This window comes from Phaseolus vulgaris, chromosome 3, assembly GCF_000499845.2.
Source record: "Phaseolus vulgaris cultivar G19833 chromosome 3, P. vulgaris v2.0, whole genome shotgun sequence".
Classification (NCBI taxonomy): Eukaryota; Viridiplantae; Streptophyta; class Magnoliopsida; order Fabales; family Fabaceae; genus Phaseolus; species Phaseolus vulgaris.
In genome coordinates this window covers 43,358,859-43,386,071 of record NC_023757.2, presented here as the reverse complement: position 1 = coordinate 43,386,071, position 27,213 = coordinate 43,358,859, and the positions used below count along the sequence as shown (strand labels likewise).

The window sequence follows — 27,213 nt, the reverse complement described above, 5'->3', positions numbered from 1 at the left end:
GAAATAAAAAATAAGTAAAAATGTAAGAAATAAAGTTAAAAGAATACTAGTAACTTGCTTTTTAACTATTATTTTCTATTTCTTTCCTATTAAAGAACCAAACCATAAATCTGGCGAAAACTAATAACCTATTATGTAAAAATATTGACTACGAAAAAGGACATCTGTAAGATGTGGATGTGCTAAGGACCACTTTCATTCGTTCGCATCTTTATCAAACAAAACTTCAGAAAGTGTTTAGCTATTTCATACAGTTACCGTATTACCTGTTACACTGAATTATTCTCATAACCAGTTTCATCACTCAGCCTTATGCATCAAACGTGATAAAAGTATAAAATTGAAGGCTATAAATCAACCAGGCCCACTGACAAAAAAAAGCAATGGCTTTACAAAATGTTTAAAAATGTATGGTTAATCTTTTGCAAACCAAACACTGACCTCCATGTGGGTTGGTTATCAATTTATTTTGCTCATCAGATGTGCCACTAGTTGCTAATTATGACATACAAAGGTTCATAACCCCATTGACAAACGTAAAATAAGAAAACCCACAACAACCATTTCAAACCAGACTAACTGTAATCCAAGAAAACAAGCCAAGAATAAAAGAAAATCTACACATGCAAATGTTACTTGTGATAAATACATATAAACTGTTTGACATATATATGTTGCTATTCTTTGCAATGCTTGTGCTGCATTGGACAGTGCTAGGGAAGAGTTAAATAAATTTATCATGTTTAAAAAGAAAACTACAAATTTGGTGATAGCTAGAAGATCCTCGAAGACATGTTTACACAGATTGCTGAATTGTTGCATCAGTTTCACCTGTACTTTCACCTATCCCAGCCACCTCAACACTAGCTGAATTTGAATATGACTGGTCACCAAGTCCAGACATCATTAAGGGCTGCAAGTTTATTGGGTGGTCAAACTTACAAGCTGGTCCAAATTTGCAAATTCCATAGCGACTGTAATGGGAGCAGACACTTTGGTCCTGGATTTCATGACAAATAAAATTTACATTAAATAAGAGAAACTAGCCAATCAAGCGTGTAGTCCCATAGTACTAAACAAATTAAAGGAAATATCTTTCCAAAATCAGAAACAGTCATATCCAGGTAACCATGCCATGCTAATTCCATATATTTTAGATTAACACAACCACATGCTAAACAAAAGAAAACAATATTTCAAGATTTTCAGATATAAAGCCTTACAGGTCTCAAAGGAAGACCCTTGTCACTGAGGTTGCATGGAGGTAATCTTGCAATCCGATTCTTTGGATGGTGAAATTTACAATTAGATTTAAACTTGCAATCCCCAGTTTTTAAGAAGTAGCTACATTCAGGTTCACCAGGCCTTTCTGGAAACTCTTCCACAGACATCTGCTTTTGATGGTGCAAGTAAACATTTGTATCGACTGCTGGGTTGTTCAAGACAAATGTAGAAGGTGGATGCATGTTCCTCTCAGGTAGGTAAACAGATGCCTTTACAAACCACAAATGGGTCAATTTATTAGGAAAACAATCATTTGCATGAGTTCAGCTGACAGAATAGTTAACTCAAGTAAACGAACAAGACCACTCAGTTCTTGCATTGCATAGAGTAAGATGCTTCCCCGTAGAAATCATGGCACAGAAAAAAGAATAACAAACACTAGGGAGGAAGGGAAATGGGGCTGTAGAATGATCACAACAAATCTAATGATTAGATGCCATAATCATATTTTTACTTTTAAAGATCAGTAATAGGTGCAATTTCAAATTCACTTCTAGGCATAAAGGCAAATATGCATAATTCTTCAATACGCTTGCTAGTTTAACAAAATAGATCACACAGCAGATTAACAAAACTGGACACTCTAAATCATAAGAACTTTTTTGTAGTAATTGATTTGGGTATTTATCACTCAAACCTCAAATGGCTTAATATTTATTTTATTAGAGTATTCAACGTACTTATAACAAAACATGTAAATTAATGACAAGTCTGCAATAGTCAACAGGTGACAATGACATTATCTCACAATTTAGGAAGTTATTTAAAATACATAAGGAAACCAATGACAGGACAATATAAAGTTACAAAAAGGAAACAAATGCAAACACAACAATGCCAAAGTATCTGCAGCAACAAAGATTTAACATTGCACTACCTAGTACTAATTACATAATGGATTGCTCCTTGCCATATGCTTACTGACATTGAATCTATCTATTTACCTGGTATCCATTCCAGTCAGAACTTTGGGTAGAAACTCCTTGAGTAGGTGAAAGCATCATTGGCACAAAAGGAGATGCTTCATTTAATGATCTTGGAGAAGACCAGGAGGGTACAGATGGTCGTGCTACACCCTGTAATGAAATAGGCCCTCCATTACCAAACCCTGAAGGAGGTTCACATCCTCCAACAGCTGTAGGGTCAGGATGGTTGAACTTGCAGTTTGCTCCAAATTTACAAGAGCCAGTGCGCATGTAATAGGGGCACTCCCTCTCCCCCTATCATGAAACATGACCTTATTAATATCTAAGAAACCTATTTTAGAGGACTGCAGAAAGAGACAAACATCACACACACACACACACACACACACACACACACACACACACACACACACACATATATATATATATATATATATATATATATATATATATATATATATTGTTACAGGAAAGTAACAAAGTTGTACCTGACGAATAGGCAGACCAAGAAAGTTAAGTTCAAAAACTGGTGCTGGTGCTGTTGTTGAAAATTTTCCTCTTGTGTGGTTATATTTACAAGATTTTCCAAACTTACAACCCCCAGATCTTTGATAATACTGCCATAAAGATCAGGAAAGAAGTTGTTATGAACATGTCATGAATAGTGATATTTGCTGGTTTTACATGGATTGAGAAAGAGAAAAAATCATATACAAACTTCTTTTCTCCATACATTGTTTCTTCCAATAATTTTTTCAACCGAACAATTGATATCATTTACTTGTAATTATTTTATCCATTCATTTTAATAAAATTAATATCATTGTCATCATTATCCTTGCTAGGGTATGATAAAGCAAAACAGAAAGGTAAATCAACAAAAATGCCACAAAAATAAACCAACCATCCTAACAGATATTTCACTGTTCTCCCTATCCATGTCTAATGTAAACTATTAAGTAGCATAGATCACTACGATCCAAACACAAGTAATCAAAACAGACATATTTTAATTCTCAGCCACAGAAAATATTTATTGATAAAAAATTATAATATAGAATACAATCTATTTACATTACTTTGCCAAACTCACATCCCACAAGTCTAGAAATGACAGAATATCACATCACCCAAAATTGAACATATAGCATATAAATGATCAATGATCTCAATGTCACGGAAGGAAATGAAAAATATAAATTAAAAATTAGGTTGAATCACCTTGAATAGACCTTACAGTGACTTACACACAACCTCCCTTGGCAATTCAAATAGCTGGAGGAACTTGTATTTAAATTATTACAATATGAACATTGAAGCCAAAATGGTAATATGCTGAAATGACAGACATGAAAACTAAAATTTGCTTGGAAGCATAATTGTGACAATAACCTTGCATTCTGTTGTGCTTGATCTGTCTGTGGGTTCTTCTCCTTCTCCCGTCTTCTCTTTAACAGCCTTTGTTGATCGTTAAAACATCAACACAGATAACAGCATTTTAAAGAAGTGAACATTGTATAATAAGTTTCCATGCATAAAATGGTGAAGAGAACCTCATTGATATATTGATATACTCAATCACCAACACCTTACTAAGTCTGAAGAGGTAATAAAGGAGACCTCACAAAAATAGGAAAATTTTGAAGCCTTAATAAGTCCTTTTAGCAATGCTATAGAGTAAAAAGGCCGACCAAAACAGACACATTATAAAATCATAAAAGCAAATTACCAAAAATAGCACTTCCTCCAAAAATGACAGTTCAATATCAAGTACCTACTAGCCATGATGTAACAGTTCTGACCATTTACTAGTCCCTCCAATCAAAAGTATACCTTCAGCAAAGGCAAACTACTCTTGTTCTCAATCCAGCACCACAAATAACACAATGTCACCGTAAAGGAAACCTCGGAGAAAAGATAACCTTTACACAAGTGAATTGTTCTAAAGCTTAACCTCCAACAATGCAATATTGATCACTAACAGATATCAATGCAAACAAACATACCATACAAAAACAATAGCATCACTAACAAGCATAGCATCTAAAAGAGGAATACAAAGGAGAAGAAAGACACAAGAAGTACCTGGGTTTTCCTCCTAATAGGGTGATTAAACTTGCAGTTAAACCCAAACTTGCAATTCCCAGTTTTCATATAAAATGCACAATCCTCAGCTTCAGGCCTCAAAGGATAGTGGTGAGTCATATCACTGTTTCTCTCTTCCTTCGTCTCCACTCCATCATCACCAACACCAACATCATCTTCATCTTCATCTTCATCAGCATCAACATCAACATCAACACCCACTTCCTCATTCCAACTATTTGTCTCCGAACCCCTACTATCTCCATCACCCTTAGCAGTTTCTTCGTCGCAAACTCCTCCACCGTCGTTCAAGTCGGAAACTTTGTCCTCACTTTCATCCTCACCCTTCAAATCCAACTTGCTCTGAAGCTCCCCAGAGAGTGTCTCATGCTCCACCGCGTGATTAAGATCTGACGGTGGAGGAGGAGGAGGAGGGGGGGAAGAAGCCCCCAATTGGGGATCTTCGCCATTGGAAATGGAAAGTGGCGCAGAATCGGATTCAGAGCCTTCCATTCTCCCTCCACATTTCAAACCCTAATAACAGAAGGTGGTTTTTGTTCAAAAGAGAAGAAAAGGGGAATAAGACGCACGGAGTGAGCAGAAGAGAAAGGAGGAGGAAAAAGGTTGCGTTTTTATATGAGGGGAATCAAAAACCAGAAGCAGTGTGAGTGAACGAAGTGAGTGTGAACATAAAAAGAGAAAGAAAAAGTGTCCTACTTTCTAATGTTGATGTTCTGTGTACTGTTTTGGAAACCACACTATCTTCTATTCTATTTTACTCCTTACTAATAACAGATTCTCATCACCTAATAATTATGAAGCATTTATATGTTTTTATTTTTTATTAATATATGGTCTCAGAAATTCTTGATTTTTTTAGTAGTTTTTTTTACCATGTTTTCTTTTTCTTTCTGCGAGATTCAAACATGGGTTGTGTGTAAGATGTTTAAATTTAGTTTTACTCTAACCAACATTGGGTTAGTTTTAAAAGAAGTACTATGATTGTGAAAATATTTAAATTTTTTATTCGATCAATTAATACCATAACATTTTATACCACTTTTAAGTTCATGATTATAAAAAGAATAAATTTATAATACATGATTGTTATATTTAGAAAATCATATTTTTTTATGAATAATATATACACATTAATATTGGAAATATTTTTTTACACTATTCTTAAATAAATAAAAAGACTAGTAAATAATAATGGCAACAAGAATATTAATAATAAATTGTTGGTTTAAATAAAATTGTGCTCAATTTTTAAAAAAATATTTCATATGAATTTTAAGGGTATTTGAAAGTATGAAATTGCATGTCTATTAAAGTCTCCAACTAATAACTCTACAAAAGTGTGATTTGTATGTAGGTTTAGTGTAGTTTTTCACATAAACAATCAATAGTTACAATGATAATTAGTGTGTATTTAAATGTTTAAATGAATCTAATAGCAGTGCATTAGTATGTAAGTGTTTGTCATGGGATATTTTAGGACAAAACAAGTGTTTGTTCTGGTTTACGTTTGCCAAAGTGACCAAGAGGATAATGATAAGTGATAAAGATTGAAGAATTTTTTTTTAATGTTTTGTTCATAAATAATTGAGTGTTTGTGCATTGAAGTAGAATATGCCAAGGTAGAATTTTTATCTTTCTCTATGAAAAAGTGTAACAATGTATGGTGTATAATTTGTTACTATATTAATATATTTTTTATTGGATCAAGTTAAAATAAAAGGTGCATGGAATTTATCATTCCAAGCAAAGGAAGAATCTTTCAACTTTGACCATTGTTTTATTTTTTAGATATTTTTTTGCAAATTGTAAATAGAAAGTAACAGGTGGAAGCTCATAGTTTTTGCATACTCACTTATTTGTATTATAAAGTTAAAGCATCTCATTATTAAATAATATGATTTTTTTAGAACAACGATATTAATAATTATTATTTTGGTTATAGGTGAGAGCATCTCAGTGATTGAGTGGTTATTTGGGCATGTCAATACTATTTTTTTTTAAATAAAATGCTTATGATTTTCAGTTTTGGGAACAGTTCATAGTAAAGTCATGTCTATTTAAAACTGCATTTATGTGATTTCTCAAAATAATGAATTGGCAGTGTTTGAATTGGTTGGTGTGCCTCCACCGTTAAAAAGGTTAATTGGTTTATATCCAATAATGCATTACTTAATTTAATTTAAACATCCTCTTTATTTAAATATATAAAATTAATATTTAAATTATTTTCTAATATATATATTTAAAAATAAATAATATTAATATAAACATACTATCATGTTATATTAAACAATAAAATTTAAAAGAAGCTCATAAATTTCAAAAGAATATAAATATAACTTAAACCAAATGGTAGAAGGTTAGAAAATATAATTTTACTCTTCAAAGTTTAATCCATCAACATTAAATAAAATATAAAAAAAAACTATTTTAAAAATTTAATCAAAATTATATTTTATTGTATGAAACATGTTGGTTAATTCATATTATTCCTATGTTAACAATTATGTTAAGGTCACATTTTTTTTATTTGTATGAATTGAATTGACAAAATATTGATACAATATGTTTAGTAAAAAGCTTTAAGAACCTTGACTAATCCTCCATTCTAACCTCTAAGTTTGATACACATGTTGAAAATCAATTTATGAAATACCCTTATAACTAAATAATTTGATATGAATTGTTCTTAGCAATTAAGCTATCTGACTTTTTGGTATTGAATGCGACATTTAATGTTTATATTAGCAAATGATCTGCTAAGAACTACCTACATATACCAAATCAAATAACTCAAAATTTATATTTTTAGTAAATATAAAAAATTGTGATTATTATATAATACATACATAAGAGAATTATGTTATAAAAGTGCAAAGAAAGTTAAAGAAAATATTGTATCAGTTGCCTCCAATTTATCTACAACAATTATCATTATTTTATTATCATAGTAAATTCTTGATGTAAATTTTCAGCTCCAATTTAAAAGTAAAAAGTGTCAAATTCATTTTTAATTAACATGAATTAGGTTGAGTTCATGTAAAAGTGACTGAAGAATGAATACTTACAAAAAAAATGAACACTTTTCTATTAAGTTACGTGTAACTATGAGAATAATAAAGAAATATTATTTTTCATTAAGTTTCCATATATTTTTGCACCCATATAAAAAAAATTAATATTTTTCAAAATTATTCTTCTTGTTCGTGCTAAACAACTTTGTAATTATACAATACTTAATTTTAATATATTTATTATTTTAAGAATGTTAATTTTTCTTTATTTTACTTGACTTTTTACAAAAAAAAACACTTTTTAATCTACAGAACATAAAGAAGTCAGACAATTTCATTGTGAATGATGGGCAGTTTTAATAATTACTGTTAAAATATACTGTATTTTTTAATTTTTGGGGGTTACTAATTGCGACAATAGAAGTCTGGGGAGTATGAGTTACGAGATTTTTAAACTTAAAAGATGAACAGTTTTTTTAACCATGATTATTTTAAAAGATGAATAGTTTTTTTAACCATGATTATTTGCATATTTTAAAACGTTTAAAATTGATTTTTTTTTAAGGAAAGAGTGGTTATATGGTCAGGAAAATATTTAAGACGAATTAGAAATAAAAAATTATTGTTATTGGAAATTATCACTTAACTAATGCAGTTTTATCAAAACTATATACATTACCGATTATAAACTGCTCAATTATGCTAAACTTTAACAGTTCATGTTACATTACGTTAGAAAATAAAAAACTTCAGACAGATGTAGAAATAAAATAATAATAAAAAATATACATACTTAAGAGTGGAGCTGAAACAACTATAAAGTAAAATTAAAAATAAATATATATATATATATATGTACATATATATATGTTTACTAACAAATATGTATATATGTATATATATATATATATATGAAAAAATATGCAACCAAAAAAAAAATTGAACCACAGTTTTATTAGTTATAAAATATAAAACAATTTATATCTCAGTTTGGGTGTTAGGAAAGGTAAAAAAACGAAACAATAATTAAGAAGCTTGGGGAAAGAAGTAACAAATTGGTAGCTTTTAAAAATTAAAAAAAGTAGGTAGTTTTAACAATGGTTTACTAACAAATATAAAAATTGGGCATCTCGAAAAAAAAAGTTACTTGACGAGAAAAAACTGGAAATGATCAGTTGACTAATATATACTATCAACAACTAGATACTAGATAATGTAAAACTTACATATAGTATGTTTAACATTATGTTAGAGCATAAAAAACTTTAATTTACAAATATATATATATATATATATATATATATATAAAATAGAAAATATGCATTCACATGTTAGTGTGCTGCTCAAACATACTTGAATCAAATGATTTGGTTCCACTAACTAATCTAGGAGCTAGTCTTTGAAAAACTGCATCAGACATCTCAAAATCTAAAAGTATAATTTATCCCGTCAAAATGTCGAAGCCGTGAAACGAATGATCCAAACAATTCAAATCACTCTACACCGATTCAAAGGCTAACACTATGAAGTTATGAAGGCATGCAACACGTACTAAACAAAATTCAAGAATAGTAGTAGGTTATTGCTTTGTAATCTGCAATGGAAGATATGTTACTTTTATAATTATGATAAAAACTATAATTAGGAACATAAACAACTTCTTTAGTGGGATCGCAGGTGTAGGAGTCTTTCCTCACCTTGGTAGCTTGTTGGTGAAACCTGCCAGTAGTACCTTTGATCAAGTATCCCCGTCTTTTTGCATTCTTAAATTGTCGCAAACCTGCATTACACCTATAAAAACAAACAACCATTTTTAGGCAACTCTATACACTTAAGTGAAATGAACTTAACCATTTTGGCAGACAAAATAACACAAGTGGAAGAGTCCAATCTAAGGAATTTGGGTAACTTTTACTGGAAGATCAACATATTTGTATGCAAGGCACCATAAAAAGAACCACGGATCATGCATGAGACATGTCGACAAAACAGCTCAAATAATTGTTAATTCAGACAGCTCAGAAGTTTGTGTTGCATTAAAAATTGTTCTAAGACCAGAAAAAAAAAATCAGATTACCCCACCTATAAAGGTTTACCCTCTCCTTTTAGGACAACGTACAGCATGATCTCCCCTGTCAGGAGCAACATGCACAAGTTCTCAGAAATAGTTTCATCCTTCGATAATAAAGTCCCACTCTCATACTTAAAACGTTTCATTTAACAGCGCTCCATGAAACAACTGAATCCACATTGCTGCTGCTTCAGACAGCTCTTAACTATACAATACTTACACTTAATAATTGAAAGGCATAATTTCAAATAGGAAAAAAAAAAGAATTCTGAAGCTAATAGTGACCTCACCTTTAACTGAGTATTGTGATTTGAAGTGTTATTGAGAAGGAATAAGAACACCAGCAATCAACACAAGTATCAAGCACCCCATCAGCAGCATCGAATCCAACACAAACACAAAAAAATGGTAAAAGTGCAGATACTTGTTTTGTTAAAGCTCTCCCTCCCATTGTCCATGACTCATGTAGGAATCTACAATTGCCCTACTAACTGGGTCCTGATAAGAAAGTTCCAGAAAGAAGCATCACACGGTTACACTTTATCAAGCAGAAAAATGTAATCAGAAAGAATCTACTGAGGAAGCCAACTCTTAATTCATCAATTTATCATCTTTCATTTACCACAGAGTCAACACAATTTTAATTAAGAAAAGTGAGAATCAGTGGAATAAAAAGAAAAAAAAGGCATAGACACTAGCTTGGTTGTTTGAAAGACAAAGATTGTTGGCCAAGTAAACTGAAAAACACTCAAATGACATTATTAATATAGAAACATATCATGTATCTTTATCATCCTCTTCTTTCCTCACCTAAATCGCCATCACAGATCTTTTTCTGTTTCTACAATTGAAATAGAGTTGGGGTTAGAAATAAAGTACTAAAAGTTGTATGAAAACGGGAGACATAGTAAAGAAAAAGGAACTGTAAGCAAAGAGTATGGAAGAGAATAAATTACAAAAAATGACCACGTGTTGGTCTTAAGAAGATTCCCCATATGCCACTTGTATGTCAATCTATTGGTGATTGGAAATTCGGCTATTCAATGAGTTGGTGTAGGGTAAATAGAAGCCATGACCATGCTGCACAGCAAATGTGCAACTGCTACAATTCCTAAGATCAGACCCAGAAAATTTAGTGAACATTTGGCATCAAAAGAGCATGACTTTGGTATCTCATGAATAGGACCTTCTAGCTTGGAGTATGAATTCCGCACCAAGCAGGAGATAAGCAATGGATTAGAATCATGTTTCTATATCTAAGAAATTGCTTTGCTTGCTACTATAATAAATGGGTACAGAAACACCTAACCAAGCAGAATTAATAGTTATTTCCCAATGACAGATTCCAGGGAATATATCCTAAACAGTTAATTAACACCTAGTCCTAGACGACATCGAGCAATATATTAATAAATTTGTCAACAATGCTACCATCTATCATTATCACACTTGCTATCAACAATTCTTCTTGGTTGCATGACCAGTCTTTCGCTTATGACGACTGAAATCAGAAACAAATCTAAATGTTTGCCCACACCCTGGCTCAGCGCACACATAAGGACGAGCACCAGTGTGGACTCGAATGTGCTCAGTGCGTGCCCATGCCCACTTGAAACTCATCTTACACCCTTTCCAAGGGCACTTCAATGGGCGGTCATCCTCATGAACTCGACGATGCTGCACTAGATATTTGTGCGAAAAAAAATTCTTTCCGCATCCTTTCACAGGACAAATGTTTCTCTTATGTTGCAACAGCTCCTGTTTAGACCCAAAACTCATGGTACAACCCTCAATGTCACACTGATATTCTGATTCCTCATCCTTTGTTTTGGCATGGCCAACTGAAACCTTCGCAGCTGTTGTATTCTTCGCCTTTTCCCTTTTGATTCTCTTTTCTTTCAAGTTTCCTTCAGACTCTTTTTCTAGGACTCTCTTCCTAAGTCGTGTGCGAGGGCCACCATCTTCCTCCTCTTCCACATGTAATGTTAAGTCTTTTGAGTTTCCAGATTGATTCTTTGCCTGCCGAGCAGCCTTTGATTTCATTAGCGTAGGAGCACCTTGTTTCACAGGACGGGATGTCTTGTTTCTCAAATGGAGTGGATTAGTTTGTTTCTTTGGTTGAAGAATCTGAGATTTAGATTGCTTACTTTGAAGAGTTCTTTTGTGCTGCAGATGAAAAATATCCTCTATTAGATCATCTGAATCTATACTGTCCTCATCCATATCTTTAGCTTGCTTCCTTTTACGAGTTCTATATAGCATATAAAAATTATTTTTTGCCAAGTCATCCATAAGATCTTTATCATTGTATTTATTTTGCCTGCTCCTTCGAGTACTTCTTTGGGGCTTCTGAAAGTGATCCTTCAACTGGTCATCAGACATTACATCTTCCTCACCGATGAACTTAGCTTGCCTGCTTTTAGGAATCCTCCTTTGATACTTGAAAAAACGACCCTCCATTTGGTCATCAGAAATAGTATTCTCTACTGCAAGGTGCTTGTCTTGCCTGCTTCTCAGATTCCTTTGTTGCTGTTTCTGCCTATGGTGCTCCCGATTATCTTTATTTTTAGCAGAAAGGGATCTTTGTCTGCCTTTAGATATATTCCCTCTCTGCTTCCAAAAACAAACCTCGCTTTGGTCATCAGAAATCATGTCTTCTTCTATAATGTATTTATCATACTTGCCTTTAGGAGTCTTTCTGCGCAGCTGAAGAGAACAGGTACCCAATGAATTGTCTGAAATAGCATCCTGCCCATTGCTAAGCTCCCCCCTATGCAACCGATCAGACCCGTAGTCCATTGTATCATCTGAAAACACATCACCGCCAACAAATTTAGCTTCATTGGTGTTAGCCTTCCTTCGATGCTGTATACAAGAATCATCAGAAACTGCATCATTTCCACTAGATTCTGAATGTTTGCTTATAGGCTTTTTATGATGTGGCAGAGGAGAATAATCCCCTTGTGAAGTAGTATCATCTCTCTCAATATGCCTGGTTTGCTTACTCCCAAGAATCCTCCTTCGATATTTATTGGATTTTTCTTCAATGGAATTATCTGAAAGCCAATCTCTCTCAGAAAAACTTTCTTCCCAGGTTCCTCCTTTCTGAACAGATTTTTTCCATTTCTTACCAGATTTTCGAGTTGAAGTATTGCTTTTGTGGTTACTTACTGATCTCTCAATTTTCTCATCATCAGGCAATGGCCACCCATGTAAGCTTGTTTCATTCTCAACATCTTCGAAATCTCTTTTTGCTAAAAGGGGATGGACTTGATTGGACATCCAAACTTTGCCACACCATTTCCCAGCAACTACCTTTTTCTGCTTGTTGGTCCTTCTCTGATAGACCTTGGGCTCTGTAGGTGAGCTTGCTGGAGAGCTTTGACCAAATGCTTTGTATATAACAGAATTGTAAGGAATCTGCTTAACGTAAAGTGCTGAACGGCTAAGATTGGCACTGTAAAAGAGATTGATTCCCAGCTTTACAGCCCAGTCCCCGTTTCCAGGAATAGCTTCCTCACTATCCAGAGCTGATTGGATCCTCACCTCATCTTCCCTGTTGGCTTGCCTGTATATAGTATTCTTCCATGTATAACCAATCCTCAGTTCCTCTGCAACAATCTTTGCTTCAGCCTCTATCTTTGGATAATCTGTAGAAATAAGCAAAATAAATCATGAAAGATTGGCAAGGAGGGGAAAACCAGTTACGGTATGCTTTAAACACTGTAAAGACAAGCTCACAAATATGCAAAATATGCTAATAAAGCCAAATGTCAATCAATAGCAATGAGTTCAAATACTCTACACCAATTACTATGGATACTAATTATAGCAGATGTTCACTCAAACCTTGAAATAGGAAAAACAGTACAGTTTGTCCATGTAGAAGCATAAACATCAAACTTCATGAGTTTACATCAATCTGACCACTTGAAATTTTCATATTAGTACACTTGAAAGGGGAAAATTTCACACATTTCTTACCATTCAACCTAAATTGAGCAAAAATTTCAACAAAGACTCTCATGCTTAGTGACCAAGGTGGACTTCAAATAAACTAAGCAGTGTGTTTCTCCAACAAACATTTGTGTTCCATTTTTATTAAAAAAAGGGGCGGGGGGGTGGTTGGGAATATCATACCTGGATGACATAGGAGCAATATGTGTGCTCCTCCTATTGGGCGAAGTTGCTGCTCTGCTTCTACAGCATGCTCTAAACAGAAGATATGCATTCTAGACGAGTCTTCATCAGTGTGAGTATCTTGGGAGCGATTCAAGGAGAGATGGGGCACAGCCCTAGTATTTCTAAATGCCACCCCTGAAGTGTTGTCAAGATCTTCTGACTTAACAGAGTAGTCAAAAGGAGTCATAATGTGCTCAACTCTTTTATGCATATAATACTCATAATTGTCCATTCGTCTTGAATGAATATCATCTTCTTTATCAAGTCCAATGACTCTAACCATGGGACTAGCATGGGGATCTTTGAAATGAGAAGGCATACTTGACATCTCCTGAGATCCATTAGTGGATGGATGGTTTATTACATTTAATTCATCACCATCAAGTGCAATATCTAATCGCCCCTGGTCTTCCTCAGAGTCAGAAGAATTCCCATACGCTGATGCCAATAAGGCAAGAGCTGTATTTCCTTTATCTCTTCCAGAATTTAAAGCCTCCTTGTAATTTTGATCAGCAATCTGTGCATGGAGCTCAACAGATTGAACGGGAACACCATTTGAATCATGTTGGGCATATTGCTTAGTCCATCCTGCATTGTCAACAAGATGTGTCACTAGTTTTGCCTAAGTCAAGGAAGATTGAAACTAAGAATTTATGTACAGAAAACATTTTAGAGAAAAAGCAAAAGCGATACAAAACAAAAGGCATCTGGCTGCTTAGAAAGGTAAGTTGCTACTTTTCATATGCACACCATAAAGGCTTTGCATATTCATGCACATTTCTTCTCTCTCATTATGTAAAGAATGACAAGCACGTGGCAAGACAAATGTATAACTAATCAACTCAACTATCTCCCTTGTTTACAAGAACACTGCTGGACCCATACCAGACAGGACTAAAGCCAAACGACTATGCCATCAGCCAAACTTGTTCACAAAAGGAAATACTTGTTTTAAAGAAAAAAGAAGAGATGAAGATAACGTTTTCAAAAAAATAGTTGCAAGAAAAATCTTATCACACCACAACCAGAAGAAGGGAAACAAAAAAGAAAAGAACAAGAACTTAAAGTGACATAAGAAAACTCAGGTAAAAAACAGTGAGAGAAAAAAATCATTAAACCCCAAAAAATGCACATAACAAAGCCGGATGGCTCTAGCTCATGCTAATGCAGAAGTTATAATTTGGGTTACCCCTCTACAACAGGAAGTTATCAGTATAAACTGTAAGTGAAGCTCTGCTTTTGCATATATTTCCTGATGGGCATGTGACACACAGGAAAAATACATACAGAAGGATGTGTATCCATTAATAAATAGAACCTACCTGTATATGTTCTTGGCTTGGGAATACTTGCATCTTCATGGGCATTTGCAAATTTATTGCTAGTTACTCCAGAACCAACAATCCAATCATTAAAGAAACTACAATCAGCTGACATAAGGTACGTAGCTGCTGGTTCTCTAGGTTGTACAATGGCAACACAGGAAAAGCTTAATATTCCACATGTGACACAAGAAAATAGTCTCTGATCTGACAACCCATCTCCTTGATCTGTTTCCTTTTCACTGTCTCCTTGCAGTGTTTTTGAACTTGAAGGGTATATGTTCCCATCCGAACTGAATGGCAAAATCCTGTTCTTTTCACACAACGTAACAAACTTCTCTTTTACGGAATAAAAACTCTTTACTTGTTTGATTCCATGATTCCTGTTGAACATAAGGTCATCAGAAATAAAATCTGGGGAATCCATTCTCTCATAATCGTATACATTGAGAGAAAAGTCAGGGTTCACTTTTAGTTGTTGTGATCCAACGCGTAACTTTGAGCAAACAGAAAAGTCAGAAGAGCTACGAGGAAGAAGTACTATAGCAGACCCTTTGCTGAGTGTGTGAAGCAGATCATTGTTCTCTACCACGTCCTGTACAAATAGTTCTTTAATTACAGTTTCTCCTTCACCGTTTCTCTTATATTTAAGCCGAGAACTTCGTGGTTCAGCTCTAATGCCTCCAGGGATTCTGTATGAAGATCTCACGAGAATTTACAGTGTGCATATATTATAACAATAAAAATTAATGCTTTTAAAATCATACTGATCATTGAACCAGTAAAGGTTAAATGATACCATTGTGGTTGAATCCAGATCAAAGCCACATTAATAAAATAATGGTAATAATACATAAAATAATATTAATGAAACATAATATCATAACTTTATAATAGCAAAGATGAAAAATAGCACATAGTTTTATTGGTTCTTAACATTTAAAGTATATAAAAAAGTTAAAATAAATTAAACTCCCTCCATTTCAATTTATAAGACCATTTTCAAAAAATTTGTTAGAATGATCCATTAATTATTTATTTCTTAAAATAACCTTAATCAATTGACCTAGCTTTACTAAAAAAATTAATAAATATTTGAAATAGATAACATAAAAAATTTCTGTCCTAATATGATTTGAGAAAGTACTCACTGAAATCAAAGTCTCATACAACTACTTTAGCTTTAAATATATAACTTCAGAACCACAATACAAACTATTGACCAATTTATTGTTTTCAACTAATTTCGCTAATTTTTAAAAAAAGTGCAAATTAGCTGAAAGAGTCTTATAAATAGGGACGAAGGAGTAATACTTAAGTTGAATTTTAACAAGATACATCAATATTTATTAATAATAATAATACCTTTATATTCAGAATAAAAAACAAAATGGGAAACATTTTACGCCTATCTTTATTTTTTTAAGCAAAAATCCTAATATGGTATTATATTAAGCATTGTCATTCGACCGTTATAAACTGATTTTTCTTCATATTCATTTAATGGTTTATTTGAACCATTTACCTGACCAATTCACTGTTTTCCGGTCTAACTGAATGATTTTCAAAACACCAATAAAAACTCATGCCATCAAGAGATAAATATATCTAATGGTCACTATTATTCACTGTCAATAACCTATTAAGATATTATACATATATGATGCAGATTTTCAACTAGTGTAACACGGATACATCTTCATCAAGTTAAGAACATTACTAATGATAGCATCAATCTACTACGTGAAGTCCAGCCCATAAAAAAGGAATAAACAATTCTGCTAAGGTATTAGCATTAGCTCCAATAGGTAATAGGGAAAGACAAACCTAGAACAAAAGGCAAGGCCAAGGTCATAAAGCAACTGGAAATGTGACACCATGGGAGGATAGTTAATGGAAGCCCTGCGAATAGCAGCATCCTTAGCAAACCTTAACCATTCAGGCGTCGCAATGTTAGCTGCCTCTCCACAGTTAAACCCTTCAAAATATATATCCAAACTATATTTAGAAACATGCAACTATTGAAACAGAAAACACAATCATCGTTCCCCCAGAAACAGAGAGAGAGAATCTTTAAGGCTGTGGTTCCATTCGTAGATTGAAGTATGAAGTATCTTACCATGACTAAATCCTGTGTGATACGCTCTTGGAAACGTCACAACAAATTCCCCAGCATTTTGAACTAGCCTGACTCAATTCGATCGAAAATTAAATTAAGATACATAGGCAGCTACGAACGTCCTCACTATATATAATCCCCTCCTACACACACACATAATACCTGCAGCAGGGAATACCGGCGCCAACAAAAACCTCCGGAGACATCACCGTGGTTTTCTCGCCAAGAATAGCAAAAGTAACTGTTGAAGGCACACTAAAAGGATAAGTTAAAACAATAATGCATAGCTACGAAAGAATTGAGAACGATACGAACCGAGAGGATTAATCTCTCCGCCGTAGCCATGAATTCTGACAACGTCCTCGAACGCGACCGCAGCGTCCCTAGGCACGCCGTACCAAGTCTTGGGAGCGCCGAAATGGAGGTAGTTCAAGCTATGCAAGTCGTGATCCTCCACGTGCCACGCGAACCAGCTGAACAACATTGCCACATAGACCATGGGTGACGTCACGCCTGGAATTTCCTCTTTCATGAACCTAAGAAGCGAGTCGCTCCCCCGCGAAACCGCCCTCATGTTCCACGCGGTGTCGCCAACGTAATCGGCATCGCGCGAAGCACGGAGGGGGCTAAACGCGGAGCCAGGTATGTCGTTCGCATATTCGACGGAGAAGGGTTTGTCTAAGGTGGCTTTCCAATAGAGCGTTTCGAGTTCGAGAGGTTTGGGTTTGTTTTTGTTTAAGTAGGTTTTGTGGAAGGCCTTAGCCTTGGCTTCGAATTCCCGAAGGGAGTAGTGATGGCCGCTGCGCCATACGCGGCGGCGCACCGGCTGCGCGCGGCGGGGGCAGAAGCCGATCTGCTGTTGGCGCGTGGTAAAGGTAGGCCGGGAGCGCGTGAGGTTGGCAGTTGCGGTTTTCTTGGGAGAAGGGGGAAGCGGTGGAATGATCTTACAGATTCCGTATTGAGAGGCTTCTTTCTCGATTTTGGAGATGTAGGCGATCGGGTTTTGGAACTCCGCCGTGGTTGGGCGGTACTCAGGCGCCACCGGCAGCGATTTCAGCCACGGCAATACTTCCTCCGAACCCGCCATTCTCGGGATTCCTTAGCTCACTATCTCATTTTTTCACTGCTCTGATCTTTTCCCCGACTCAAGAACTTGCTTTCTTCAGATTCCGTTTTTTTTAGCATTTTTTCTTTTCCTTTTAGAAAATGGCTTTTTCTGTGGTGGTTTTGGAACTTTTCAATTTGTTATTAGTATGAACCGTCTCTGCTTTTTCATGTTGTGAAGGAGAATGGAAGAAAATGAGAGCAGAGGATAGGAAAGAGAAAGTGAGTGTATGGGCTTGAAGATAATTTGACCCTGTTCTGAAGAGTTATTTACTAGAAATGCCACTGCATTTTGTTTTTGAGTGTCACTTTTCAATGCCCTTCTCTTCAGCCGCATCCCTAGCGCTCTTTGTCTTTACATATAAAAGTGCTTATGAATTTTGGAAATTTTCGAAACACATGAAAGGACACAGTGAATAAGTAAAAGGGGTTAATTTAATAGGCTAATTTATGAAAGTGACATAATTTTTTCATTAAATTTAATAAAATGAGTAAATTATAAAAAAATTATGAAAATGAGTAAATACTAAATAGTGTTTGAGAAGACAATTTTAAAATAAAAAATTATGTTTTTATTACTTTTCAGAAAAGTGAAGTACGAGTTTAATTTTTTAATTTCTATTATTAAACTTGTGTCTATAAATACAATTTTGTTGCACAGGTGTTTATAAAACAAACAAAAAAATATCTTATTATCGGAACGAATATCCCAAAAGGAGAAATGTTTATATGAAAAACTTCTGATACCACATTCTTTATTTAAATCATTCATCTTTTCAATATTTTTTGTTCAAAATAGTGGTTTATTTATTATTTATTATTTTTTAAATTACATTAAACCAATATTATTATTTTGATCAATAAACTACATTTGCATAAAAAAGTGTGCTTACAAATTAAATACAAATACTAATTTAAAATTAAAATCAATATTTTTGAAAACTATTGAAAAAGAAAACATTAGAATCTGATTTTTATTTAAGATGATTTTAGAATTACTATAGCTGTAATTAAGGGTAACAAAACGAGTCGGTGTAATTTATTTTTGTTATAACTTGTTATTAGCCAAACAAAAAAAAAAGAATTCATTTAGAAACCGGATTATAGAGTCTCGTATATAATTTCAAATTTAGTTTGAGATTTTGGATTCACCAATCCAATATTTATTTAAAAAAATATATATTTAACATTTAAAATTATATGAAGCTTCAGAAAAATTAATAAAAATGCAAGAAAAATTTGGCCACAATTTATAGCCTGGAAGAAGAATTTGTCGATGCACAAACCCACAACAATCAACGAAGGCCTGTCAACTGAGGCACATGAGGCAGATTCTCCCTGCACCATATCATTTTTAACTAGCACCCAATCACACATAGTAAAAGTCCAATCTACCCTTAATAAATCATAGGAAAAATCCAATTTACCCTTAATGAATCTTAAAATGTGATAGGCACCCAATCTTATGCACCCAACCCTATTCTTCTTCTTGTTCATTTGTGCTTGAAGCAGCAGCTGCAGCCACCCTCAGCCACCGTCATCCACCGTCGTCTCTCTTGGTTTCTTTCACCATCAGTGAGCTTCATCATCGCAGGCAGAGCAGCAGCCGCCACCGTCAGCTTCTGAAGTCGGAGAAGAAACCATCGTCAGAGAAAGGTACTCTGTCATGCCTACCGGATATTTTTATCCGTAATTCATTATTGAGTTCCGCACGTTTTTATCCGTAATTTACTATTACATTTCGGATATTTTTATCCGCAGTTCAGGACTGGGTTTCGGATATTTTTATCCACAGTTGAGCACTTGACTTCCAGATTTTTTTATCCGCAGTTGTGGAAGAATGACTTCTGGATATTTTTATCCGCAGTTGAGCACTTGACTTCCGGATTTTTTTATCCGCAGTTGTGGAAGAATGGCTTCTGGATATTTTTATCCGTAGTGAGCACTTGACTTCCGGATTTTTTTATCCGCAGTTGTGGAAGAATGGCCTCCGGATATTTTTATCTGCAGTTGTGGAAGAATGGCCTCTGGATATTTTTATCCACAAGAGACATTTGACTTGCGGATAATTTTTTCCGTAATGTTATTGTTGTTCTGCGCAAGACAAGGGCATAATGGAATTTTAAAAAGTTTGTCGGGTGCCAGTCACAATTGATCGGGTGCAGGAAGCAATTGCCGGCACATGATTCAAACGAGGCTAATTCTTTCTGCACCAATGAATTGTGACATGCATCACATCTAATTCTAATTTCGAAACTAAAATCCATAATATAAAAAACTACATTCCAGAAAATAAACCTATAATAGATTTTTGTGTTCTAAAATCAAATTTTATAATAAAATTGCAAAATCAAAATCTAATTTAAAAAATAAAACAAAATCTAAAATTATATCTTGAAAAAAACTTTAGAATTTAAAAAAGTTTCTAAAAATTAAAATCTAAAAACATATTCCAAAAAAGAAAGTCCATTAATATATTTTGATCCACACTCGTCTTATCTAAAGATATTTAAAAAAACATTTTTATCGTTTCGCATAAGATCACAGTTGAATTCATCAGAAGTTCACAATTCAATTCATCAGGTGCAGAAAGTAACTTCTTCAAAGGATTCAAGCCCAGGGCTCCTTATTTTGTTTCACTTGTTTTTTCAGTTAGTCAAGTTCTTCCTACACCCACTCATTTTTAACTTGTACTCAACATAATTTTTTATTCCGAAAATGCCCTTTATTCCAGAAATAAAAATCCAAACTAAAAATAATACATTCCAAAAAATATATCTAAAATTCAAAATTCAAAATCTGGATAAAAAAAAATGTGTAATACATAAAATTCGTTTGGGAAACATTATGAAAAAAAATATCCATAATATATAATCCTATTTATTTAAAGATATTTTCGTCTTTTTAACTGAAATTGGATGTATCAATATGGTGCAGGTAATGCCTTTCAGTTATTAATTCCGGAATACAAGTGATGAAGACACGTGATGGTCATAGTCTCTCTTTTCCAACTACTTGTATTTATCCCTTAAATGAAATTAAATATGTACAGAAAATATTATTATATGGTGTAGCTGCCTGATAGGACGATTTATTAAAATTCCTATTTGTATACCGTACGAAACAGTTACGATTTAAAGTAAGGGCCACTTACAAATCCATCATGAAAAACGACTTTTGCTTAGGTTCTCTGTTGTACTGATGTACTCATTTACCTACACCTTATGCACTAAACAATAAAATTAGATATTAGAATTTTAATTTTGGAATTTAAAAGTTTTTTTAATAATGAATTTATAATTATAAGGCACAATTAATGAAATTAAACTTAATCATTTGTCATTTCTAATATATCTTTAAATCATAATTTTATAACAGAGTCTTGAATGACATCAAACACCTAGGAAGGTGTTAAGGTGTCTTTCGTAGTGTGTGTTTATTAAGAATTTAATGTTTTAGCATTTCTTCCATGTTAAAGGTCAAGGTTAATAAATCATCTGTTTTGCATACAACTAGTTTGAGAATGTCTTGAGATGTGTTTCCCTAAGAAATTTTCTTCTGATAATAGTACATAATGACTTAAGAGCTGCATTAGTACATTGATAGCTATTTACTAGTACATTCAGAGGATCATTGTATCACTAGTGTTGTTTGCATTACAAAGAGATATCTATAGATATCAAAATCGGTTCTGATAATTACGTATCAAAAATAATTTTGATGGTTCTGCGAAAGTTACTTTTCTAATTTCCCATGTCTATAAAAAAAATCATATACTATAATAACTTATTTACTGAAGCAATTCTACAATCATTTTGGTCAAAAATCAATTTAAAAACATAATTTCTACCCTATCGTGGTGACCAGAAATGCGTGGTGCAACAAAAATAAATAAAGAAATCGCCACGATGCCACCATAGTCGAAGATTTGACTAAATGAAAAAAGAGAACCGATTCTGAAAAATACAATATATGCCCTTCTAAAATACCTCTTGATGCATCATCATCATACGAAAGAGCTGTTAATGGAATAAGACCCACTTTATACAATGGCTGAGATAACAAGTAACTCTGTCGGTGAGATGATTCAGGGAAAAAAGAGTAAGTGAAAAGAACATTAAAAAAGGATTATCAGAAGAAGTCCAAGTGTCCCAGATTTATCCATCACCCATACTCACTATTCAGTGGGGAGCTAAAGGACAACATACATGAGAGAAACAATAAGACACAAACGTCCTCAAAAGCTGGTGCCCAGGATGATTAATTAGACATCTGTAGTAGGCGAGTCAAAAGATGGTAGAAGCCAGCCCTTCGACTGAGCATGCTCCACATAGAAGCTAAATTTCTCCTTTGCGTTTGGAATGTCCAGAGCCAGATCATCAAGACCATCCTTAATTCGGGTGAAACCTTTAGTCATCTGATTAATGGTGATCAGACCCTCACTGTAGCACTCCTGCAGTAGATCTAGCATTCGATCATTCTTTTTCTCCATGGCCATAATCAAAGCTTTCTTCACTACCTCGTGATTAAAGAAAGGCATTCCCAGGTCACGGATACATTGGCAAGCTTCACTGACAACCCCTCCACTTTCGTACTCTTCCAAGAGCTTCATGATCTTGTCCTTGGCATCCTCCACAGCCCATCCCGTGCCTCCACCCCAACATCTCAATAGCCTCTCCCCAGCATGACGAGCAGCTATGAGTGACCGAGCCATACGCACAGTTTCACTACCACTACACTTTGGTGGCAACCTGCTGCCAATTTCTTCCAAATTCAGTGGGGCCAATACATCGTCAATAACAGCCCGAGCTAAAAACAGAGCAAGCTCATTTGAAGCGTCCAGTATATCCAATGCTGTATCTTCCGCAGTTTCCAGAAGCATGACAAAACCATTAACTATATCCTCAGTTGAGAATATCTCTATGTGAAGTGCAGATAGCAGTACAGATGCCATTTCCTTTTCTCTGTTCTTTCGATCCATAGCTAGAGTTATTAACTTCTTCAAAAATATAGGGTTAAACTCAGGAGCTCCAATTTCTTCAAGACTTCGAATCAGTTCAGGAATGTCATCAGAAAGAAAATACTCATGAATTATAGTTACAGATTCCTTTTTGTACTTCTTCACCTGCTCGTCTTCAACTTGTATTTCCCCATCTTCAGTTGCAGGTTTGGTAAGTGAAGCATCAAGCCATCCTTCAGATATTGCCTTAGGGACAAATGACTGAAACAGTGCCTTAGCTGAGGGAATATCAAGAGCAAGATCGTCTAGGGATTCTGCCAAACGAGAAAAACCCTTCACCATTTGGCTGGAACTAACAAGTCCTTCTTCTGCTGCTTCTTTTAATAATTTCAACATTAGAGGTTCTGCTGAACGAATTTCCATGGCAAGTACCAAAGCCCTCTTAACAACCTCGTGATGGAAGAATGAAACCCCCAACTCACGTATACACCTACAGGCTTCCAATGTGTCACCACTACCCACATATTCTCTAAGTAAATCAGCTATCTTCTTCTTCACTTCTTCAACAGTTATGTGAGTGCTACCACCCCATCGCCTTTCCACAAGCTCTGCATGGTGTGGAGCTGAGAGATAACTCTTTTCAGCAGTCTGGATTACCTGAACTCCCTTGGATGAATCTGGAAGTGCCTTCATTGCCCTGGCAAGAAAGGCTGGGGGAAGAATGTCATCAACAACAGCCCGTGCCAAGAATAATGCAAGAATATCAACTGCATCCAGTATATCCACAGCAAGATCGTCGGCAGATTCAAGAAGAATAAAAAACCCATCCCTGATCTGTGCAGGGCTGATGACATCAGCATACAATGCAGAAAGAAGAACAGAAGCCATTTCTTTCTCCTTATCGTGCCTGTCCATTGCCATGGACACAAGGCGTTTAATGAAGTATGGATAGTATTCACTTGAGCCAAGTTCTTTGAGGTCAGATGCTGCCAATTCCACATCCCCATTACTAAAATATTCCTCTATGATGGATACCACTGCTTTCTTGAATTCATCCAAGGGGTCAGTAACAGTGGATCCAACCAGTTGATAGGGTTCCTGTAAAAAGTAAGAGTATATGAACAAATCTGTGTTGCATTTATTTATGCAATCCATTGGTAATATCGACACAAAAAATGGAAAAAATAAAGCAGGCAGCAAATACAGTCCAAAAGAAATTAATGAAAAAGGAATGAGGGAACTATAGTTTTACAGCTACAAGCATTTATCGAATCTTCAAGCACCTATTATTGCATAAAAAATGTTGTCAAAAACAACCAACAAAACATAGAAAGAAATTTACCTCGCCACTGTCATAATTTGGATCATTTCGATCTATGTGAGAAACAATATCAGTATCAAGCAATTTCCCCCAAGTGCCTTTGCCACCAGCACCATCTGCATCCCCAAGATAAAGAACATCAAATTACCAAATAAAGACCATTATAAACCCAAAAGCAGATTCTATCATCAGATATTTGATACTGCAAAAGAAAGTTGCATGCAAGGAAAGCTCAAATCACCGACTAATATCATGATCTTCAACCCAAAATTTTATTAAAAAAACTAAAACCATCAGTAAGTTTACTCGGTTATTTCATGCAGGCCAGTTTTTTTTTTTTATTTAGTTAATGAAAGTCTATATAGGTAACATTTTTTAACGATATGCATACCAAAGATACTACTGAACGTCTGGGAAAACTTATTTTTAGGAAAATAATATTCTTCTCCCCCAAAAACTTCCCGAGAAATCTGAGGAAAGTAATCAATTTCTAAAAATAAGCACAGTCCAAACAAGCAAAATTATAAGCTGATTAGCTAGTTGATGCCAGTGCTGTTTGAAATTATGATTGATTAACTGAAGCAAAATGAGATTAGCTCCAAATTTTGTAGATAGGAAAGGGGATAAATATTAGATCAAAAAATACCAGTAAAACCCCTTTTTAAACACAAGTATTATTGACTGAAATTTATTATAAAATTACAAACATGTGTAAGTCTCATTCTTTATTTAAGAATCGCCAACTCATGATTTTGTAGTTAGTTTGTAATAAATTTTAAATAATGATAAGAAGCGTATTATAGAGTATGTTAAAAGCTTAAGATATGAATAAAAAGCACAAGGTATATCATAGCTTATCAATATAAGACGCAATAGATTAATATAGTAGGAATTTAGTAACATTTGAATGTAACCGCAGTGTATTTATTCAATGTTAAAACCTAATGATATTTATTATTGAGTTGTATTCAGGTCTACTCACAATGTATAATACTGGCATCCTGTAGGCAGATAACATAATAATTAACTAGGCACTTCACTTAAAAATTAGTGCATAAAGTTCCACCCCAGAACTTTTATCTGTCAATCAGTCCCCATAGAAAGGCTAAACCACTGCAGCAACATCATAATACTTACAAAATTTATATCTTAGCAACCTAGAGCCATAATTCAAAAAATTTCAACAAGGACTACCAAACAATTATGAAATATCTGCCAAGAAAAAATAAATTAAAAACCAATCATCTCCCAAGTCATCTAAATCCCACAAATAATTCAAAATTCCAGACTGTTGTCCTTCTTTTCTGAGTAAATATTCAATAGTCTAAGCCTGTATATGATGTAATTAACTCAACAGAGCAAGCATACACGTGATACACATAGCATAACTAATCCACTCAAAATCAAACATGTAAAGGACATTGACTCACCTTTCTTCACCCGCCCATACTTCGCAGAGTGTGACCGACGCACATGCCTCACAGCTATCCCAGCGGTTTGTGCCTTACCACCAGCTGGGGCTTTCACATAATGGTCAGATAGCAAGGAGGACGGGGATTTTGGAGACGAAGACAGAATCTCCGCATTTTGACTCGCAATTTTTAGCATTTCCCTCTGCCCGTCCGTCAGAAACCCCTCACTCGAAGCCATTTAAACAAAGAGCCAAAAACAAGCCAAACCTATAGACATGCTATTTCACCAGTTAATCCCATCACTTCACAACGCTTCAGTTCAAAACCACAGCAATTTCGCAACGAATTAGAAAACACTCTCAAATAAACAACGAAACAATGCACATAGCCAAATACGAAACATCGATTAACTCCAAGTTATTTATTACAAACTGCGAGAAATAATACCAGATAGAAAAAAAATAATAAATAACACATTTGTAAGCCTAAACCATTTCGTCTTCGCCACGCCTCACTTAACAATACCAACACCAAACAAATCTCGTTTAACTTTCAATACCAAAAAACATACCAAACATCACAGCATGCCATGAATCACATCACCAAAACAATAGCAAATAAAAAAAAACGGAAACAAAAAACGCAAAACAGAAAGATGAATAAGTGAAGAAGACGAACCAGTGAGTAGAAAGTGCAAATAAGAATCGGATTCTTCTGTGCTTGGCCCGGATCTCGAGCCAAGACAGGAGGAGAAGCAAGCGGATTTTGCGAATCGAAGCAAAGGAGGCGAAGTGAGTAAGATCCAGAGAGGAGCGAGGTTGGGAGAAGAAACCCTAAGCGGCGGTGTAATCGGAGAGAGTGAGTGAGTGTGGAGAAGTGAATCGGTGGAAAGTGAGACGCGAGAAGCGAAGAGAAATGGATGAGAACGAAAAAGAATGGGTCGGAAAAGAGAAGGCTTATATAGGGAGGCTACGGTTACCTGTAACACGTCAGCAGTGGGCGAGGTTTTTGGGTTTGGGCCTATTCTATTCAACTATTGTTGTTCCATTCTGTTTACACGTGGCGCTTCCTCTACAGGCTAATGCCAATCTTAATTATGTGCCCTCACTCCCTTCTTCTTCACTTTCCTACTCTTATTATTAACCCTAACCTACGCTCCTCCTTACCCCTTTCGACCATCACACAGAGTCGTGTTCTACTCGCACACGCATAAATCTATTCATGCCGTTTTTCTAAGGAATCTTCTTCTCACATCAATAACTATTATATTTACAAAATCTTATTTAATATATTTACATTTTAGAGTTTCTACATATATATAAAACATATCTCAATTCATTGGACTATAAACATAAATGTTTTCCATCCTTGGCTAACATAAATGTGGATATC

At 34.6% G+C, this 27,213-nt stretch overlaps 3 protein-coding genes across 7 annotated transcripts; all 3 read right to left on the bottom strand.

Moving 5' to 3' along the window:
- Positions 1-618: 618 nt before the first annotated feature.
- On the bottom strand, positions 619-5,094 carry LOC137807942 (zinc finger CCCH domain-containing protein 43-like). Its single transcript, XM_068608809.1, has 6 exons — positions 4,296-5,094; positions 3,603-3,668; positions 2,699-2,827; positions 2,229-2,504; positions 1,224-1,493; positions 619-1,000 (listed from the first exon to the last, which is right to left on the bottom strand). The coding sequence occupies exons 1-6, from the start codon at positions 4,806-4,808 to the stop codon at positions 797-799; spliced, it is 1,458 nt and encodes a 485-aa protein (XP_068464910.1). The 5' UTR covers positions 4,809-5,094; the 3' UTR covers positions 619-796.
- A 3,655-nt stretch (positions 5,095-8,749) lies between these two features.
- On the bottom strand, positions 8,750-18,315 carry LOC137807941 (lysine-specific demethylase REF6-like). 3 transcript variants are annotated; one of them, XM_068608808.1, is made up of 12 exons: positions 17,340-18,315; positions 17,187-17,265; positions 17,025-17,092; positions 16,733-16,883; positions 14,906-15,597; positions 13,542-14,171; positions 10,358-13,051; positions 10,212-10,242; positions 9,692-9,899; positions 9,413-9,462; positions 9,028-9,121; positions 8,750-8,924 (listed from the first exon to the last, which is right to left on the bottom strand). In XM_068608808.1, the coding sequence occupies exons 1-7, from the start codon at positions 18,109-18,111 to the stop codon at positions 10,857-10,859; spliced, it is 4,587 nt and encodes a 1,528-aa protein (XP_068464909.1). In that variant the 5' UTR covers positions 18,112-18,315; the 3' UTR covers positions 8,750-8,924; positions 9,028-9,121; positions 9,413-9,462; positions 9,692-9,899; positions 10,212-10,242; positions 10,358-10,856. The 3 variants fall into 3 exon arrangements, with proteins under 3 accessions (XP_068464909.1, XP_068464908.1, XP_068464907.1); XM_068608807.1 differs by lacking the exon at positions 9,413-9,462; XM_068608806.1 differs by lacking the exon at positions 9,413-9,462 and having other exon boundaries at positions 8,750-9,121.
- Positions 18,316-22,082: 3,767 nt separating this feature from the next.
- LOC137807940 (MA3 DOMAIN-CONTAINING TRANSLATION REGULATORY FACTOR 1-like) lies at positions 22,083-27,055 on the bottom strand. 3 transcript variants are annotated; one of them, XM_068608804.1, is made up of 4 exons: positions 26,500-27,055; positions 25,840-26,133; positions 24,431-24,525; positions 22,083-24,186 (listed from the first exon to the last, which is right to left on the bottom strand). In XM_068608804.1, exons 2-4 carry the CDS (start codon positions 26,057-26,059, stop codon positions 22,393-22,395), a joined length of 2,109 nt encoding a protein of 702 aa, XP_068464905.1. In that variant the 5' UTR covers positions 26,060-26,133; positions 26,500-27,055; the 3' UTR covers positions 22,083-22,392. The 3 variants fall into 3 exon arrangements, with proteins under 3 accessions (XP_068464905.1, XP_068464906.1, XP_068464904.1); XM_068608805.1 differs by having other exon boundaries at positions 25,840-26,099; positions 26,500-27,052; XM_068608803.1 differs by having other exon boundaries at positions 25,840-26,088; positions 26,500-27,022.
- Between the last annotated feature and the right edge of the window lie 158 nt (positions 27,056-27,213).

What these genes read in the sequence shown, in the direction of transcription:
- LOC137807940 (XM_068608804.1), bottom strand. Translation starts at nt 26,059, where the DNA reads ATGGCTTCGAGTGAGGGGTTTCTGACGGACGGGCAGAGGGAAATGCTA. An exon ending in GTATGGGCGGGTGAAGAAAG is followed by an intron (nt 24,526 to 25,839) that starts GTGAGTCAATGT and finishes TTGGGGATGCAG; the next exon opens with ATGGTGCTGGTGGCAAAGGC. An exon ending in CAAATTATGACAGTGGCGAG is followed by an intron (nt 24,187 to 24,430) that starts GTAAATTTCTTT and finishes TACTTTTTACAG; the next exon opens with GAACCCTATCAACTGGTTGG.
- LOC137807941 (XM_068608808.1), bottom strand. Translation starts at nt 18,111, where the DNA reads ATGGCGGGTTCGGAGGAAGTATTGCCGTGGCTGAAATCGCTGCCGGTG. An exon ending in GCCGGTATTCCCTGCTGCAG is followed by an intron (nt 17,093 to 17,186) that starts GTATTATGTGTG and finishes GAATTGAGTCAG; the next exon opens with GCTAGTTCAAAATGCTGGGG. An exon ending in CAAGCCAAGAACATATACAG is followed by an intron (nt 14,172 to 14,905) that starts GTAGGTTCTATT and finishes TTGACAATGCAG; the next exon opens with GATGGACTAAGCAATATGCC.
- LOC137807942 (XM_068608809.1), bottom strand. Translation starts at nt 4,808, where the DNA reads ATGGAAGGCTCTGAATCCGATTCTGCGCCACTTTCCATTTCCAATGGC. An exon ending in CTATTAGGAGGAAAACCCAG is followed by an intron (nt 3,669 to 4,295) that starts GTACTTCTTGTG and finishes CGATCAACAAAG; the next exon opens with GCTGTTAAAGAGAAGACGGG. An exon ending in CTGACTGGAATGGATACCAG is followed by an intron (nt 1,494 to 2,228) that starts GTAAATAGATAG and finishes TGGTTTGTAAAG; the next exon opens with GCATCTGTTTACCTACCTGA.